This window comes from Elephantulus edwardii, unplaced genomic scaffold (genome assembly GCF_000299155.1).
Source record: "Elephantulus edwardii isolate Elephantulus edwardi_28Jun2011 unplaced genomic scaffold, EleEdw1.0 scaffold00017, whole genome shotgun sequence".
Taxonomy (NCBI): Eukaryota; Metazoa; Chordata; class Mammalia; order Macroscelidea; family Macroscelididae; genus Elephantulus; species Elephantulus edwardii.
Window position 1 is genome coordinate 19,788,675 of NW_006399767.1, and position 19,923 is coordinate 19,808,597.

The 19,923-nt window shown below is 39.0% G+C and overlaps 1 protein-coding gene across 1 annotated transcript in view; it reads left to right on the plus strand.

The window, feature by feature from the left end:
* Positions 1–19,923, plus strand: part of KIF6 (kinesin family member 6) — a 738,393-nt gene that overhangs the window by 587,238 nt on the left and 131,232 nt on the right. The window contains exon 15 of the mRNA XM_006882159.1: positions 1,158–1,213. Coding sequence (XP_006882221.1) covers positions 1,158–1,213 — 56 coding nt within the window. The remainder of the gene's footprint in view (positions 1–1,157; positions 1,214–19,923) is intronic.

Consider the following 19,923-nt stretch of genomic DNA (forward strand, 5'->3'; position numbering starts at 1 on the left):
CTTTTATTATACTATTTTGTGTATATTTGAAAATTTCTACAATTTTTTTTTTCAAAATACCTATTTATCCTTAAAGCCCAGGTCAAATTCCACTTGGTAACTTTCCACTCACTGATGGGCCCCTTTCTAGTCAGATTGTAATGTACAACCTGTCTTCTCAGAGTGGCACAAGTTATTTACTGTAGCTATATATTCATTATATATTTTGTAATTTTTTTGTTTATTTTCAATTGCCTAGTTTATTTTATGACAGAAGGAAAGGAACTAATATTTCTAAGCACCCATTATGAAAAAAGGAACTGAACTATTTGTTTCTCAAATAGACCATATCCTGTATGGCTTCTCTAGCAAAAGGTCAGACTCATATGGGTATCTATTTATTAGACATTATCAAAAATAATGAAGAAGAAAAGTCTCTACAAAAACTGATTAGATAAAAAAGTTGGAGGGGGGTGTGTGCACATTTTGATAGATATAGATATTTATGCTATTGATGCATTTTTAGATGTATATAAGTACATTCTGCAATATATATAAATATGAGCAATAGATAACATTTTGAGGCAGATATATTTTTTAAATATCCTTATTTATGGGTTAGGATTTTTTTTAATTTTTATTATTTCAAAATATCATTTCATAATCACATATAATAGGCATCGGCAATTTTTTAAAAACTTTTTTATATAAAGGGATAGATAATAAATCTTTTCAACCTTGTGGGCTCTGTTACAGCTACTCACTTTTGTCAGTTGTGTGAAAAGCTGCCATAGATGAAGGAGTATGGCTACGTTCCAATAAAACTTTATTTACAAAATCGGACAGGATGTGGATTTGACCCACTGACCATGTTTTGTCAACTCCTGCTACATGAAAAGAATATTATTTACGTATTCTTTGGCTATAACTATATAATCTCATCACTATGGCTAACAGGCCAAAGTACAGAATTTTGTTCTGGTATCCTAGTATCTTAAAACAATAGAAGCCAAAAGTGGGAAGTCAGAGAATATGATGATTAAAATGTTATGCTATGGCCTAACACTAGAAAGTCAAATTCCCATTAAGTAGTACACATTTTGTTTTTACTATGTTTAAATCCAAATTTAATGTGAACAAATAAAGTTCAACTTTCCTTTCTTTCTACCTCTCTCAAGATTTTCTGAAGCAAAGGCCCTAGGAGAAAGCATAAATGAAGCAAGAAGTAAAATTGGTAAGTAGATATTCCATGATCTCCTTCACAAACCATTTTCCCGGTAACAATTCTGTCATATTATGCCTCCAAATAGCCATGAAGCCTGGTTTCGGGGGAGCCCCTGCCAACAGGAAGAGCACTTCCCTTGGTCTAGAAATTGAAGTTTTCATCTCCTACGGGCCTAAACTCTAGTATCCCAAGGAGAAAGCTCTGCTGTCCTCTGGTGTTTTTGACAGTAGCTCAGCTAGTCATAACCACGCGATTACAGAAATACATTTCCTATTTCCTGTGGATGCTTGCACACCTCCCAGGGTGCACCCTTAGTATTGCTGGCATAAGTGTGTGTTTTTCAAAGCCATCAGTCAGCTGAGGGGAGGATGAGAAGTAATAGTGAACAGCCAGGGCAAAGGATGTGCTCAGAGAAGTGTCCCACTCAGGTTAGCATCCCTGGAATGTAATGGAGCAGACTCAGTAAAAGCATGCCTGGTACCTTCTTCAAAGGGGGAGAATGCTTCTTTCATCCTTAGTAGAAAACACAGAAGGGACCCATCTCCTAGTCTCAGGGGCATCTTTACAGAAGGGATGCCTTGAGGCGTCAGCTTTTTGCTAGAAAAGGCAGTTAGCCTGTTCACAGCCGATTGCCTGGGTCCCTGTTGTCCTATCTCCTCCTGACCCCTCAGAGACATGAAAACAGGACAGAAGCCACTGTGACCATCCAGATTATGGAACATCAAAATAGCCTCGGGTTATACCAATTTGAGAAACAGGGGCCCCAGATGGGCTTCTGTGGCCTGAACAAAATCACTGACCGGCCTAGGCTGAGTTACATAGCTCTGTGCTCCGGCCCAGCTGAGAATCTCTGGGCCTCAGAGCTTCTTAACCTAATGTCTAGGATCTCAGAAAGGGGTAAACTGCATCTTTATATCCTACTACATTTTTATTTTGTTGTCTCTAATGAAGGTTAGCATTTTCTTCATAGGCAAACAGACCACACTAGTATTATCAGCACCCGTCACCATGGGAAACTACATTGTCATTTCACATCACGCTGTGGCAGACCTCATAAAATAGATTTTATTCTCATCACTGCTCCAAGATTACAGTAGTTATTAGACTCGCCATTAGGTCTTATTACTTAATGCATTTACATAAAAGCACATAGATATTTCTATACTACAAAAATGTTTTAAAATGTTGGTAACTATTTCAATATAATTGGTGTCTTTTTAAAGGATGTATATTTTACTTCATGCATCTTAAAATCCTCATTCTGTGAGTTGCATCTGAACAGCCTGGAACAAGAAAATGTTTCAGACTTCTTTCTTGGCATAGATTCTCAAGCCCCTTAAAACTGGGTGAACAGGTAGGGGTGTATGCATTTTTCCTGGGATAATATACATAGTTTCTCCACTTCTCAAAGGAGTCAGTGGTCCAAACTAATGAGGAAGTTGATTCTAAACTGACACGCCACCAACGGTGTTAGGACTTCAGACTGGAAAGCAGACATCCTGCTGAGGGACACTCCCAGACAGCAGCACAGTGAAGACCCGCTTGGCCTGTCACTGGATAGGTGGAGGAGACAAGGAAGGGAGGGGACACAGGTCACGTCTGGGACAGAGCTGTTTCTGTTCATCCAACTTCTAGAAATCAAATTATTTCTTTTCCCTGGGGGGATAAGGATGAAAGACCTTTTAGAAACTCTTTCCATTAAAGTAATAGAAACTTTGACTCTTTGAAATGTATCTAACTGTGTAAACCTAAATTCATCTGTTCCAGCAGTAATTGATGGAATCTCCTACATCCGTATGCCATACTCTTTGTATGATGGGTTATTGTCAAAAAAATTAGAACCTTTGGTGATTTTGCCTATGATAATGAATCCATTTGGCGACATCCTCGTGATTGGGGAGGTCAAAAGCTGCAGTCCTGCTGCACTGGCTATACACTGGCCAAGAGTATGGGACTGCTCAGAGAGGACATTTGTTTATCGCTCACACCCAGAATCCACGTATACCAGCAGAAGTCCCAGGCATGGACCCCTTTGTTTATTTTCCTCATAATAGCAAGCAGAGTTCACACTGATACTGAAATTCAGGCTTCTGCTGCTCTCAGCAGGCAGGGAACCTGGACAGTTCAGTGGTGCTGATAAAGCCAATCTCACTCTTCACTTCATGCAGTTAGCAAACTAAGACCTATCTCCTGCCAGCCCTTCTTTCAAGTTGAACATTTGATACTTCATGATCTTTGAGACTCACATTACTGGATAAATCCTCGTGGCTCTTGACCTAACACCCCTCCATCTCAGGACATCAGGTTAATATTGGAGAGATGTAAAGTGGAACCTGTACACATATTTAAATTCTCCAAGGCTACCTTCAAGAAAAATTGTTTCAAGAGATTTTTTTCATCACTAGGTGCATTTTTCCCTAGGGAGGAATTAGATCAAGTGGAGTTTTCCGTTCCCACAGAGTCCTTTCAGTAAGACCAAGAGTCAGGAGGAGGGAGCATGTCATTGATACAGCATGTGTGAGATGGTGACTCAGCTCCTCTCCCAAACTATGCTCCATCCTGCCTCTGGACCCTGGAGCAAAATAAAGGGATGCCAGGTGGTGCACTTGCATTCGGCCTGCCTGAATGAGAGGGAACAAAATCTGCTTTTTCTAAGCTACAAATCATCCACCCACATGTTTAAAGTTCAAGTTGCTGCTGTCTTTTCAGCCAATTGGTGTTATTCTGTGGCCTGGGGGTCTAGAGTCACCTCTTGAATTCCCTTCTCAAAAATCTTCAAATGCATATAAACGCAGTAGTGGCCACATAGTAGCTAATTTGTATGTGGTCAAAGTCAGTCAATGCTTTCACATTATTTCCTGTTCCTATAAGAAACCAACCCAAAGCAAGTATATTAGCTCTTGCCACAAACTCCTGCTTGCCCTCTTCTGTGCATCTTTGGCACAAGTGCAGTTAATCACTTAACTGCTCATTAAAACCTACCTAGAGCTGTGTCACAGGTAAGTGTGGGTTATCTGCATCCAAAAAATCACAGCTATGAAAACCTCATGAAGCACATTTGATTCTGGCATGCATGAGGTCACCATGCATTGGAATCTACTCGGTGCCATTTAGAACATGTTGATATTGGAAATGAGAGAAACAAATTATTTCCAATATCCCTGAGCTGTCTGGATCTTTGTTTCTGTAGGAGCTCTATTTTCGTGGTATCCTCCTGTCTCCTACACCAGAGCTTGAGGCTGCCTTCTGCCCCGTGGGCTGTGTTTTGAACACATTCACACACACCCTGCTTCCATTTGTCGTATCTCTAAAACTGCCTAGACCTTAAGCTGTGGGGAAACATTATTTTAGAGGCGACAGCATAACCCAAGCCATTCTTTTCACTCTTTAGAATTCTGGCATTAGTTTTTCCTCCCTCAGCGGTCTTTCTACATCATCTTTGCAAACAGAGACACTCAGTGGCTATTCTTTGGAGTCAGGCTCACCCGCAGGCCAGTCTAGAGTCTGGCTGTTTTGGAGGCAAGCCAAAGACTGTCATCGCTGACACCTCTTGGCAACTTTTATCCTTCCCCAGGCCCCTCTAGGTCTAAATGAAAACTAAGGTTACAGGACGCTGCATGGAATGGTTCCCCCTAGTGCACCACTCAGCAATCCATTCAAAGATCATAGGAAATAAAAGAGAGGCAACTGCTAGTGAAATGAGAGTCAGGAGAAATTGGAGAAAACCGGCCTGTGTACAGTACAGCATTTCTCCACAGCTTACTGCTGTGAGCTATGATACTTTATTCTTATTTAGCTGGTATTATATGTGGGTGCAAGATGTAACTTGCTAGGAGAAGAATCCTCTGTGAACAAATGAGGCTGTCGCATTATATATTGGCATTATTTCCCTAGTATCCAATTGTATATGTATTAGTTCCTGTTAAAGAAACATGTTATACAAGAACTAACTGATATCAGGTACTGATAAATAGAATTCATTTTTAAAGAGATGAGAAAAATCATTTTTAATTGGATCACACAGAAGAACATTTTGGTTAAAAAGTTAATTTAATAGATGGAGAAGCTTTTGAACAGGACAGAAAGGCATCTTTCTGAGATGACTGAGGACATCTAGAGATGAGAAAGGCAAATGTCTTCTGGTCCCTTTGATAGCAGCTCAGGTGTCATTGAAATGGAAGCACGTTTAAAGACACAGCTATCAGTGTCAGCATACAACTGGAATGACTGATGTCTTCGTAGAATTGATGAAACATCTTGAGTGGAGATCAAACAAAGGAAAAATTTACTATAAGCCAGAGGGCTGTAGACTACATTAAACTGAGAAGAGGTAGCACTAATAATTTTCCTTTGTTGAGAAGGAAGCAATAATTTGGTTAGAACGTCACCAGAAAAGGATACACTTACTGCCTCTCAAGAGTGCCGGCAGGGTCTTCCCTTAGTGAATGAGCCAAAGGCTAGGACCTGGCTTCAGCCGAGTGGACTCCGGAAGGCGGACCCATGCTGGACAAGCGTGTTATAAATCAGAGAGGCAGTTTACTCATTTGCCGTGGCAGGTGCTTTGTAATAAATAGACTAAACCTGTAAAACTATCCCTATCCAGGACATTTCCTCATAGGTATCAAAAGACCTAGGAAACAGAGTAAGTTAGGTGTTAGAAGCTTGTAAAATGGACAACCCCAAGCACAACACGGGTAAAAACCGAAAGGAAGTAGAGTTTTAGATGTGTGATCTTAGGATCATGATGCATCCTCCCAAGGTGTCTACTGTCCACACAAGCAGACATCCCTGCGCTTGTTACAGACTTTGGTCCAGTCCCTAGACAGTACTTGCTCACCATGGTCAACTTCTTCTTTTCTTAAAAAATTCTTACTGCTTTATTTTATAAATTTTTTCAAAACCTTTCCTTTTTCAAATGGCAAATGTTTTATATGCCCTAACTCTCTGAAATAAAAGTTACTCTGATTTCATTATCGATGTTATCATGACTTATAAAGAGTAAATCCAAACATTATCATTTGTTCAAGTTAAATAATATGGATAACCACACACTATCAATTATTTTCTAGAGACTAACTGAAGTGGATAATTTATTAATTTCCCCATTATAGTGCCTTCATAAATTCCTCTCCAGTCGAAGACAGCATCTTGGCAGCTTCAGTATGCATCTTCTGCCTTTTTAAAACATCAATTAATTTTAGTTGTTTCTTAAACTCTACCATTAGTTCTCCTTTTTGTTTTTCTAGTTTCTTCTTTTCTAATTTTAAGGCTTCAATTTTTTTTTTTCCTGTTCTTCATTTGCTGTATCCTTGTTATTTTGCATGGTCAGCTTCTGATCTGTCTGCTTTCCAGTGCACAATACTCTTTGCTCCAGTGTAAAATGCCATTTATTAGGTTTCTGTTGGTGTTGGGTGCTGTTGTGTCAGTACTAACTCAGATCGATCCAGATGACAGACCAAAACTGCCCCATTGGGTTTCCCAGGCTGTGATCTTCACACGAGCAGATCACAGGTCTTTTCTCTCCTAGAACTTCTAGATGGATTTGAACCACTAACCTTTTTGTTAGTAGCTGAGCACTTACCCATTGTGCCATTGGGTTTCTATTTATTACAAGATAATCATATTCCTTTCCTGTCTCTAATACTATTTATGGGTTTTCAAGGGCCCATTATTTCAGAAGTGGGCAGCTGGTCCTGCTTCCTGGCCAGGATGCTCTCGCATTCTTTAAACATGGTGTTAGGAGAGGTCAAAGGATGTCATGCTTGGAAAAGTAGAGGTCAGAGAAAGAGAGGAAGACCCTAGTGAGCTAGATTAACACAGAGTCTGTAGCTGTGGGCATAAGTGCAACAGGGGTTGTGAGGATGGCACAGGGTTTCATTCTCTTGTCTACAGAGACTACTCTCGGTGACTCAGGGATGACTTGATGGCACCTAAGGAGAGCAACAAAGTCCTGTCCCTGTAAGTTACATGAAATAGTATTTTGAGTCACAAAATAATAACTTTTTAAAATTTATTATTATTATTATTATTAATTTTAATGAATGTTTATAGAGATTTTGAATTTCCATTCATTCATTGTTGCACTTTTCTCCCTGTCCACTCCTCCCCTCCAGTTAGTTCTTCTGTTTGAAAAGTAAAATTCTTTCATTGTTATACAATCCCTCCCCCAAATCCACTCCACTATGTAGCCTTCATTCTGGACTCATATATCCCTTTTAAACAGTTCCCTCCCTCCTCTGTTTCAATGTAGTATACATCATTTTATCCCATCTTTCTCAGTCTCCCTGCAACCCCGATATCAGTCCCTTTTACAACAGTGGCACTATGCAGTATTTGTCCTTTTGTGACTGAGATATTTCACTCAGCATAATGTCCTCCAAGGTCATCCATGTTGAATAATATTTCATGCGTTCCATTGTGTGAAAATACCAGAGCTTCTCTATCCATTCATTTGTTGATGGGCACTTTGGTTGTTTCCAACTCTTTGCTATTATGAACAAAGCCGTGATAAACATGGGTGTGCATATATCTGCTTGGGGTATATACCCAGTAGTGGAATTGCCAGATCAAATGGTATTTCTATTTGCAACTTTTTGAGAAAGCTCAATACTGCCTTCCATAGTGGCTGCACCATTTTACACTGCAACCAACAGTCACTTTTAACTTGACTTTCTGGAGTTCCCAGAAATTGGAATTGAGCTAGCTCGGGCTTGGAATACATGTTGGTCATGAAAAGAACCTTGTTCAAGAATCTGTGATAAGATCCCAGTTGCTGGGCCATCATGTGAGTCAGCGTAGAGCTAGAACCCTGTCTCCTTAGGGCCTCTTGCTAATTGGATGCGTGTCTGCTTCCATAACCCGCTGGCCCTGCAGACCACACACCCCCATTTGTTCATGGCTTTACCCTACTCTGGACCCAGCTGTGTACCTGAGAGTCTTCTTTGCAAGTCTATTCCTGAGGCTAATCATCTGAACTCTTTGTTCGCTCGAAGTCATAAGACAAAGATTGTGATTGGCCTGGGGGACCTTACCTAGACCTTATGGACCACAGCTCCTGGCGGGCTTCACAATGTACTAAATTTGGGTCAGAAGCTCACCTCTGGCTTGTATTTCAGAAAGTGTGCTAGGTGGCAGAAGGCATGAAAGAGATGGTTTCTCTTTTAAAGTATCTTCTTAGTTTAATCTCACAGAGATCTGCATGAGGCTTGTGGCTACTGAAATTCTTATAAAACGGCTCCTTCATCCCCAGGTTCTTAAGCAAGAACCTCACCATTGCCCATTTGTTTGACTAGCACTAACAGTCATCATCTTTGTAAAGTGTATTATCATGTACACTATTTTTATCATGTACATTATTTTTATGGAATCAGACTTATTCTTTTCTTTATGACTCTCTTAAAAGGGTTATTCTTAAAATATTATTGTAACAATAATTATTGTAGGTTGTTCATTACCCAGTGGCTGCTTAATACTTTCTCAAATTTTCATATAGATTTTCTTTCTCTTGTTCCATATTTCACTCAACTCATTTAGTATATATTATGGAATATGGTGTAAGATGAGACCCTATGTTGAATCTTTTTCAGATAATGAATTTTCCCAGCACCTATTTCATTCTCATGAAATGCCTTAAGAGAAAAAATATTCCCCTTATAGGAGAATAATTTCACATTTTCCGAAGGCAGCTGATGCATTCTGATCTCATCATAGCAGTAATGTCCAACCTTAGCATGATAACTTTTACCTATGAATTTAAAAAATGGCTTGGCTGATAGATAATTTTATCCAGATCTCAGAAGAGCTCAGCATCCTTCAAAGGGAGTGTCTATCTCTACCTTTCTGTCTCCCTTTCTTTTTCTTTCTCTCTCCTTCTGTCCTTTTAACTTTTTCTTTTGATTTAGGTGAAAGTTAGCAAATTGGTTTTCCACACAATTCACACAGATTTTGATTTATTATGTTTATTACAATCCCCATAGTTTTGCAGCAATCGTCCAACTTCCTTCCTTTGTATTGTGGTTGCATTTGTTGTTGTTATGTGTCTTTGAGTTGCCCTGTGACTCCTAGTGACCCTATGTACATTAGCTGTGAACCCTGCCCTGTCCTGAGCCAATCTCATTGTCTCCAACAGACCTAATCTCATTTTTCTAGTCATAGAATCAATCCACCTCATCCTGGGTCTTCCTCTCCTGCACTGTCCCTCCACCCTTCCAAGCATGATGTCCTTCTCCAAGGACTGCTTTCTTTCTTTTGGTCATGTGCCCAAAGTATGTGAGATGGAGCCTCAAAATTCTTTCCTCCAGGGAGCAAACTGTTTTCACCCTTACCAAGACAGACCTGTTTGTTTTCCTGGCAGTCCCCAATATGTTCAGCACTCTTCTCCACCACCACAACTCAAAGGCATCCTTAGTTATTGTCCAACTCTCTGATGCATAGCAAGTAATAGCGAAGATCATGACCTGGATCAAGTACACCTTATTCTCTAGACTGACATTGCTGCTCTTCAGTACTCTGTAGAGCTCCCTGATAGAAGATTTTCCCAATTCAATTTGTTTTTTGAGTTCCTGACTGCTGTTCCCCAGAGTGTTGGTTGTGGAACCAAGCAAGCTGAAGTTATCAACAATTTCAATCTCTTCTCCATCTATCATGAAGCTGCCAATTGGCTCAGTTGTGAGAATCTTTGTTTTCTTGATGTTGAGCTTCAATCCATATTGAAGGCTGAAGTCCTTGACCTTCAGCAGCAAACACCTGATGTCCTCCTCAGTTTCAGCAAACAAGGTTGTATCATCTTCAGAATGCAAGTTGTTGATGAGTCTTCCTCGAATCCAGATACCACATTCTCCTCATACAGCCCAGCCTCTTGAATGATCTGTTGTGCATTTAAATTGAAAAGGTATGGAGATAGGATGCATCTCTGACACACACCTTTACTGATCCTGAACCATACCCTGTTCTGTTCTGACTACTGCCTCCTGGTCCAAGTATAGGTTTTGCATGAGCACAAGTAAGTGTTCTGAGATCTGCATTCTTCTCAAGGTTAGCCACAATTTGTTATATTTATCTTTCTTATTTGTTTTGCCCTCATTTCTATGCTCTATTCCTTTCCCTGAACATACACTGTAATTTTGATCTCATATGGTTTGTTATTCTATGGAGTTTATGCCTCCCTAGTGTTGTTCTTCTCCTTATCAGCCTGTCTTTCATTTGACTGAAACGTGAGGCTCAGGAGGAAGCCCAGGTTGAAGGATACGTAAGTGTCATTCTCTTCAGTTTCTACCAGGAGATATTGTCTTTAAATATAACACCACAAGCTTTACTTACTTACCAGGAAAAGACATTCTGGTAACATGTTGTTTCATATCTAAGAAGGAAGGTATATTTAGGTATCTTACATTGATTTAAAAGAGGGAGCATTGTAGCTGAGATAGAAGTTGAGAGTAAGGACTCTTCTCAGTGGTATTGAGCAGAGAATAGCTGAAAATAACAGCTTGCTGTGTCTAGGTCCCTGGGTATCACAAGAGTTAGTGTTCAACTACTAAAGTAAAGGTTGGCAGTTCAAAGCCACCTAGCAGCATCATGAAAGAAAAGACATGCTAGGATGCTTCCCTAAATATTACAGCCAAGAAGACCCTGTGGGACAGTTCATTGTATTCTGTAACACATAGGTCTTAATTGGTTCCATAGTATTGGATTTGGTTTGTAGATTTTGCTGTATCTACCATCAACTGCCCTGAAACCCTTGATGAGTCCCCTACCAAAAACCACCAACAGCTTTCAAAAACAGAGAACACATACAAGTGAGAGTGATCCTCCTCCCACAGTGGCCACTCAGCAGAGGGTGGAGATGTCCTTGGTTTTGTGTGGGCTTCATGAGGTAACATGACCCCGTCGACCAGACCCGCTCTCTAATGCTCAGTCTGCACCACAACTTATTTAAGCAAACCTAAAAATATGTATATGAGACTTCATATTTGTGGCAAGCTGTGCTAGTGCAAGTATGGATCTTCAGAGGAGATGAAATATGATGCATACAGAGACACTTGTCTACCTCTGAGGCTCCACACTCCCCTTCCAGCAGGCCGATGCCAGCTGTTCCACAGATTTGAAAAGCAGAGATGCTCCCAAGCACAACTAGGCTGCATCACCCGTCTGACATCTCATGAATAAAAGCCTGCTCAGGCAGTCTACGTTGGGGAAGATGGTGCTAACAAAGCCATGGTCAACTGTGTAAGCCATGTCAGAAGGACAGCCAGGGGCAGGACAATTAGATGGAGTGCCACGAACTTCCCGATGTCAGCTATCAAGAATAGGACAGACCGAGGCTTACTTGAAAGGACTGGGAATTATCAAGGGTGCTCAGGGCCGCCCAGTCAGCAAGTATGTAGGTCTCTGTGTCCAAACACAGACTTGTGGCCAGCAAAAGTCAAAGAGTATAATCACCAGCTATCATGATAATAACAGAATCAGCTTTGATAAAGCACTTGGCACACGCCAGACTCTGTGCAAGTACCATGCCATATGCACTTTCTCATTTTAGTCTCAGAAATAAGTGAAGGAACTGTGGCTAAAGGAAGTTGATAAGCATGCCTAGTAATACACAGTAAAGCAGTAGAGGCTGTGTTGAAATTCCGTTTATTTGGGGCTCAAGATCAATGCATACCTAGATGGCAGGAAAACCACAATCAGCAAAGAAGGAAGTAATATCAAACACCTACATTGTAGCCTCCAAGAAAGGTCACAAATATCCTTTTTGAGCTTACATTGGTGAGCAAAAGGAAAAAGGAGCCAGCAAAGAAAGCTTTTAAACCTAGGAAGAGTACATACCTTTATAGTTAGGAAGGGAGCCCTGTTGGCTTCGTGGTAAGGAGTTGCACCGCTAACCCAAAGGCATGCAGTTCAAATCCACCAGCTGCTTCACGGGAGAAAGGTGGGAAGTCTCCTTCTATGTGATTTCCTGCTTCTGAAAACCCACTGGAGGATTAGCTATGGATCGGTTTTGACTCAACAGTACACAACAATACTTGGGAAAATAATAAAAGAAAGAGGCAAAAAAGTTGATGAGAGGTGGAAAAGGAATAAGTTGAGCAAGAGCACACAAGCCTTCTGATTGAGAGTGTAGAAAGTCATGAATTCTTGAAGGTCTACGAGAGAGAAGGGTTTGCAAGAGAGAGCAAGCCTCCCATGGTTGCTCCTCTTAGAGGGTCGTGGATTTTCTACAGACTTGGGTTTTGCCTTTTTTTTTTAACTGCACAAATAATTCATGGGTTTGGTTTTGTGTGTGTGTTGGTTTGGTTTTGTCACTGAAGTTTAAGCAGTACATTAACATACATAGCAAAATGAATTTTCTCATTTCTTTCCCTTCATAGATTACCATCTCCCACTCTTCACGAAGGCATAATCACCCCAACAACTTGAAAATGTTCTCTCAGCCTTTTTTGTGCCTGTATGTGCTCACACGCACAGAGGCACAAGATGTTTTGTTAACTAGGACCATAACTTGCCTATTATTCTGTACCTACCTTTTTACATAAAACAGTGAGCATGGGCCTATATCACCAGTTTAATGGTACTACTTTTAAATATACAGAAATTAACCACCTACTTAACTATTCTATTACAGCAGTCATTTAACTACCCTCCCCTCCAGTTTTTATCTTTCACAAGTAATATGTGCATTTTTGTCTACAAATTGCAACTATTTCCCTGGGATAGATGTCTAGGGGTAAAATTTTGGAAAACAGCAGAGCATGTGTTATTTTTTCATTTCTCTGAGTACCCCCAAGTTGCTCCCCAAAGAGTTGCATTCATTTCGATTCCCATCAGCATGTGACAGATCCTGTGTGCCTGCATCCTTGCCTGTACATGTTAATGTCAGCTATTTAATGTTCCACCAGTTGGAGAGCAAAATACATGGTGTCTCATTAGCATTTTAATTTGCGTTTCCCTGAAAGCTGGTAGGATTGGATGTTTTTTTCATGTGTCTCATTTTCTTCATCCATTGGTTAGATGGATTTTTCTTTCTTTTTTTTATTGGTGGGAGTGCTTGGTGTCCCCTGGATATTAAGTCTTGGAAAATATGTAGCAGATGTTTTCTTCCAGTTGTCACTTTTTTCTTAAGATTTTTGGAAAAACCCTAGGAAAGTCGTCTTTGTCTATTAAAAACAAAAATCCCAGCATGAGACTGACCTATCTGTTCTTTTTCTTGAGCTGCTCAGAATTGAAAGTACTCACCTCTCCGAGCCGTGGTATTTACAGATTGTTTCTTATGTATCTAGGAGCTGCACAGTGAATAAGGATGACAGAAGAATCAATGCCTTTGAGTTGTAGTGTGGGAGAAGAGTGCTAAATATCTTAATGGGCTGCCAAAAGAACCAATAAATCTGTCCTGGAGGAAGTGCAAGCAGGGTTCTCCTCGGAGAGAAGGATGAAAAAGCTGCCTCACATACTTTGAACATGTGGTCAGGAGGCCTTAGTCCTTAGTATACATTATGTTTGGAAAGGTAGAGGATCAGAGAAAGAGAAGACCCTCAAAAAGAGGGATTGACATGTGATTTTTAACAATGGGATGAAACAGAGATAGTGAGGATGGGACAGGATGGGGCAAGGTTTAGATCTATTGTTCATGGAGTGGCCGTGAATCATGGGCAACTTGAAGGCACCTAACCAAAACCACTCCTCTTCATTATTATTCTCTAGGGAAGATGTCTAAGACAACATTTGCCACCAAGCATGGATTATCACTAAACATCTATGGGTCAAGACTAGAGATAACAATTTCAGATCATTTGTCTCCCAGATGCTAGCCACCATAGATGTAAATAAATGGCTCTCGTATGCAGATGGTAAAGCTTTTTACCAGATCACAAGCCTGGTAATTTTATTGCTAGAAATAAATATAAGCTCTGTAATGAAGTGAAGACTGATTTTATTAATTTAATCTTTATTGAAGATGTTTTTAATGATGCCTGAATATGTTTAAATGTAACTGTGTTTTGCAAAACAACTTATTAACACATGTTGAAATGATGTTGAAGTCTAGGAAACACCCTAATAAATAATTAGAATGTAGCAGTACCTAGCAACTCATTAGTGAATGTTAAGGTCCTTTTGGGCACTCCCTTATGTTGGAAGATACAGGCAAATAATTAAGGAGTTACTACAGAAATGATAGTGTAATAAGTAAATTTAATGGGCAGGAGCATCAAAGAGAGAGAATTTATTACTTGCCCACACTAGTAATCTAAAACAAGGCCATTTCTGTGTGGAAAAATTTTTAATGATAGAGTACTGCAGAAATAAATAACCACAATTTTGTAAAAAAGGAAAAGAGGCCATGATGGAGTTTTCTCTTCCTCTTCCCCTCAGTGATATAACAAAGCAGAACCTCTGTTAATTCCCATAAGAGAGGTAATAGCACAACTCAAGAAGAGATTCAACAGGTAGAAGGACAGATATTATATCTCCAAGAAGGTGAGCTGAATTGGAAGAAGCCCTTAGTATAACAGTCAGAAACTGGGGCATGAATTATGTAACTCCCTGGTACAATCCTTGACAATTGTCTTCAAGCTTTTGTCTCTGGGAGGAGAAAGAGTATTGCAGAAGAAAGAGTACAAAGTCAAAGTTGGCTCAAACTACTAGTAAAGCTATGAAGTTATTCAACTGTGCAAGACATTAAAGGAGACAAAAAGGCTTATTCCAAATGAGAGAAATCTATTAGAGAATACATTTTGAGAGTAAGGAAAATAGCAAATCTGACAGTATCTACAGGAAGTGGGTACTTCCAGGGGATTAGTAGTGAAGACATCATTATAATGATTACTATCCCAAGACATAAATCCAACCAAGTCTCTCTTCCCTCTTCCTTGACTGAAACACCTCTTAGAACTATCCATTGCCAAATAAAAATGTTTCTTTTTCTTAGTCTAATATTAAAAAATACTTTGTAAGGGTCAATAAAATTGGCAAGCCACTGGAAAACTTAACAAAAGTGAAAAAGGAGATAACACAGATAACTCAATTAAGAAATTATAGAGGTGGCATCACAACTGAGCCAGATGAAATTAAACCTACAATATCTAAACACTATGAAAAGCTATACTCTGATACATGTGAAAACCTAGAGAAAATGGACAAATTCCTTGAAACTCATGTCCTACCCAGATTGACAAGGACAGATGTAGAACACTTGAACAATAACATCACAAAAGAAGAAATTGAGCAAGTGATAAGACTTCCCAAGTCTTATCTGGACAAGATGGCTTCACAGCTGAATTCTACCAAACATTCAGAGAAGCTCTATCACCAATTCTACTGAAAATATTTTTTTTAAAAAACGAAAACTAAGGAACACTGATAGAATCATTATATGAAACAACCATAACCCTAATACCAAAACCAAGCAAAGATATTACCAAGAATGAAATCTACAGACCAATATCTATCATGAATATAGATGTAAAAGTCCTTAACAAAATCCTAGCCAATAGAATCCAAAAGCACATCAACAAAACAAATAATAGGGTTCATAACAGGAATGCAAGGGTGATTTAACATAAGAAAAACAATCAAAGTAATTCACCATATTAACAAAGCAAATAACAAGAAACATATGGTCTGAATTTCCTCAATATAGTGAAAAGTATATATTCAAAACCAAAAGCCAATATCATTCTCAATCAAGAAAAACTAAAAGCATTTTCCTTGTGAACAGGGACCAGACAAGGATGTCCACTGTCACGACTTCTTTTCAATATTGTATTGGAAGTACTTGCTAGGGCAACACGACAAGAGAAGGAAATAAAAGGCATCCAGATCAGCAAAGAGATGGTTAAACTGTCACTATATGGAGATGATATGATAGTGTACACAGAAAACCCCAAAGACTCAATAAAAAAACTGTTAGAGTTATTAGGCCTGTTTACTACAGTGGCAGGATATAAGATCAATATCTAAAAATTAATAGGATTACTCTACAGTAACAAAGAAAACTCAGAGAAGAAAATCAAGAAAGTAATACCATTTACAGTAGCTAACCACAAATTGAGATACTTGGGCATGAACCTAACTAGAGATAAGAAAGATGTGTTAAAAGAAAACTACAAAACATTTCTGCAAGGCACAATAAGAGATCTAAAGAAATGGAAAATATGCCCTTTTCATGGGTAGGAAGACTCAATATTGTGAAAATTATAATCCTACTAAAAGCAATCTACATGTTCAAAGCAATCCTAGTACAGATACCAAATTCATTTTTCAAGGATATTGGAAAGGAAATTGTCAAGTCTATGTGGAAAGGAAAGAGACTCTTAATAATCAACACTTTTGAAAAACAAAAATAAAGTGGGAGGCATAATACTCCCTGACCTCAAAACCTATTACTACACAGCAATAACCAAAACAGCATGGTACTGGTACAATGAAAGGCACATAGACCAATGGAACAGAACTGAGTACCCAGAAATGGGTCTATTCTACCTATGGTCAACTGATATTTGACAAGGGAATAAAATCTGTCAAATGGGGAAATGACAACCTCTTCAACAAATGGTGCTGATAAAACTGGACTGCTACCTGCAGAAAGCGGAAACAGGATCTACATTTACACCTACACAAAAATCACCTCAAGGTGGATCAGAGACCTGGGAGTAAAGCCCCAAACCATAAAGTCAATCAGAGACAAACTGAGATCAAACGTAGTTGGCCTAGATTATAGTATAAAGATACTTCAAAATACAGCCAGAAATGCACAATCCAGAGAGGATAAAATTGATGAATGGGACCTTTTAAAGATTAAATCCCTGTGTACATCAAAAACATTTTCCAACACAGTGAAAATAAAACCTACTGACTGGGAAAAAACATTTGGCAAAACCATTTCAAAAAGAGTCTCATATCAAAAGTTTACAGAATCCTACAGGGCCTCCACAAGAAAAAGACTGATAGATAGCACAATTACAAAATGGGCAAAAGACATGGAAAGAATTTTCACAAAGGAAGATATTTAAATGGCCAACAGACACATGAAGAAATGCTCAAAATCATTGGCAATAAGAGAGATGCAAATCAAAACCACAATGAGATTCCATCTTACTACAGTAGCAGTGGCAAAGTTTAATAGGGCTGCAAGTAATAAATGTTGAAGAGGATATGGCAAGATAGGTATTCTTATACATTGTTGGCACAGCCACTCTGGAAGGCAGTTTGGCTTTTCCACAGAAAGCTGAATTGTAGAAATTCCATATGACCCAACTATTCTACTGCTTGGAATATACCCTGAGAAAATAAGAACTGAGGCACAAACAGAGACTTGTACACCAATATTCATAGCCATGTTATTCACCATCACAAGAACATGGAAACAACCCAAATGCCCAACCACTAACAAATGAATTGAGAAATTATGGTACATGATTGATTATGACACAGCACACAGGAGCAATGATTTTGTAAATTACTTGCTAACTTGGGAGGAACTAGAGAGCATTATGCTGAGTGAACTAACTCAGTTCCATAAATGCAAATACTGTATAAGGCCATTATTGTAGAATGTGTATGAGGATCTGCGGGGGGAGGAAGGTGCGGAAGGGTGAGGATAAAGCAATCATATATTTCATGAGTACTTTTCTGTACTTTGCACATCTCTCTTAAATCAATATAATAGAAACATGGAATGGGTATACCACAACAGCTTTTCCATTTGAAAGACATTTACTTTGTGTGTACGCACGTGTGTGTGTGTGTGTGTGTGTGTGTGTGTGTGTGTGTGTGTGCTTTTGCCAAAGAAAATAAACTGCAACGCACACCCAGATGCACATACTTTTTTTCCCCTCAACATTAGCTCTAATTTGTTAAGATCCACACAGTCAAATGCCTTTTCATAGACAATAAAACAGAAAGATATCTTTCTAATATTATCTACTTCTAGGAAAGACAGATACATATATTCTTACATAGTCATGCTTTTACTTCTGTGGAAGACTTTTCGGTAAAGTATCAGATTAGTAAATATTTTAGGTTTTATGGCCACATATGTTCTATTACATATTCTTTTCTGTTGTTTGTTGCTTTTTGTTGTTTTATTATTGCTATTGATTGCCTTTAAGTTGAGCATGACTCATAAGAACCCATTGAACAAAAGGCCTGAAGCCCCACTACAACCATCGACATTTATCAAAGTTCATAAAGTTTCCAGAGGCATGTGGTTTAGGAAGTGGATGCCACTCCTGCTTCTCCATAAAAAGACAAAACCATTCTTGGCTTTCAATTCTGGCCCATAGAAAAATAGACAACAGCGCAGATTTGGCCCACAGGCCCCAGTTTGCCAGCCTATAATAGAGTCTTAGGTGAAGGATTGCTAGGATAAAGAGTATGTATTTTTCAGTGTAATAAATATAGCCAGGTTGTTACTCCAAAAATTTTCTTTTAATACTCATTTGTCATTTAGGTTTTTATTAAATCTGAGATTCATTTCATACTATGGTTGCACACTAGTCTGTTCTCTTTAACGTGGCTATTCCGTTTGTGCTATATTCAGTAAGCCGTCATTTCCCAAACTAAATTGAAACAACATTGTGGTATATGTTAAATTCAAAAATATCTCAGGATCTATTTCTGCCTTTTATACCTAGCCACAATAATCTACGATCTAATCCCATATCCACTGAGTTAAGTCTGACTCATAGTTTTTTTTCCTCAACATTAGCTCTGATTTGTTAAGATCCACACAGTCAAATGCCTTTTCATAGTCAATAACGTCCATCAAGTTTCCGAGGCTGTAACTCTTTATGGAATAAAGCTGCTTATCTCTCCACCAAGCTGCATGAGGATTTCAGTTAGCAACCCAGCATGGCACTCTGCACCATGAAGCTTTCTTTACTATCCTATATCATAGCATATTGCTTTGATTAATGTCAACTGTGTTTTAATAAGTCAAAGAAAACTTTTCCTTCCCAACATTTTTCTTTTTCTAAATTCTACAGAACACCAAAACCCAAAACAAGCCCTGTGCCATTGTGTCAGTTCTGACTCATGACAACCCCCTTGTAAGCTTCTGAGGCTATAAATCTTCACTTGAGCAGATTGTCTCATGTTTATCCCATGGAGCAATTGGTGGATTCAAACGAATTTTTTGGTGAGTAGCCCAATGCCTAAATCATTGTGCCACTAGGATCCCTATACTGGGTACAAAGAAAATAAGTTAATTCAGAGGACACAAACTATCCTTTAAACCGAACGAAATCTAAACTGCCAAAATTAATATCAAGCAAGTAGACTATTAAGCAAGAAAAACTAGTAATGATTAGGGAGACTATGACAAATGATAAAAAGATCAACCTAAAAGATGGCCTCACAATACTAATTTGTGTGTATTAATGTTATCATTGTTGTTGTTGATGTTGTGTGCCATTGAGTCAAGTACAACTCATAGCAACCCTATGAACATAAGATCTGAACCCTGATCTACCCTGTACCATCCTCATACTTCCTGACACACTTAGTTTCCTGACCTGCCCACTGCAGCAGTCACCATGTCAATCCACCTGGGTGAGGGTCTTCTTCTCCTTCATCAAACCTCCACCTCTCCCAGTATCATGTCCTTCTCCAAGGAATAGCCTCTCCTCACAAAATGCCCAAAGGCGAATAGAACTGCAAAATACAAGAAAGCAGTCCTATTTACAATAGCCAACCACAAATTGAGATACTTGGGAGTGAACCTAACTAGA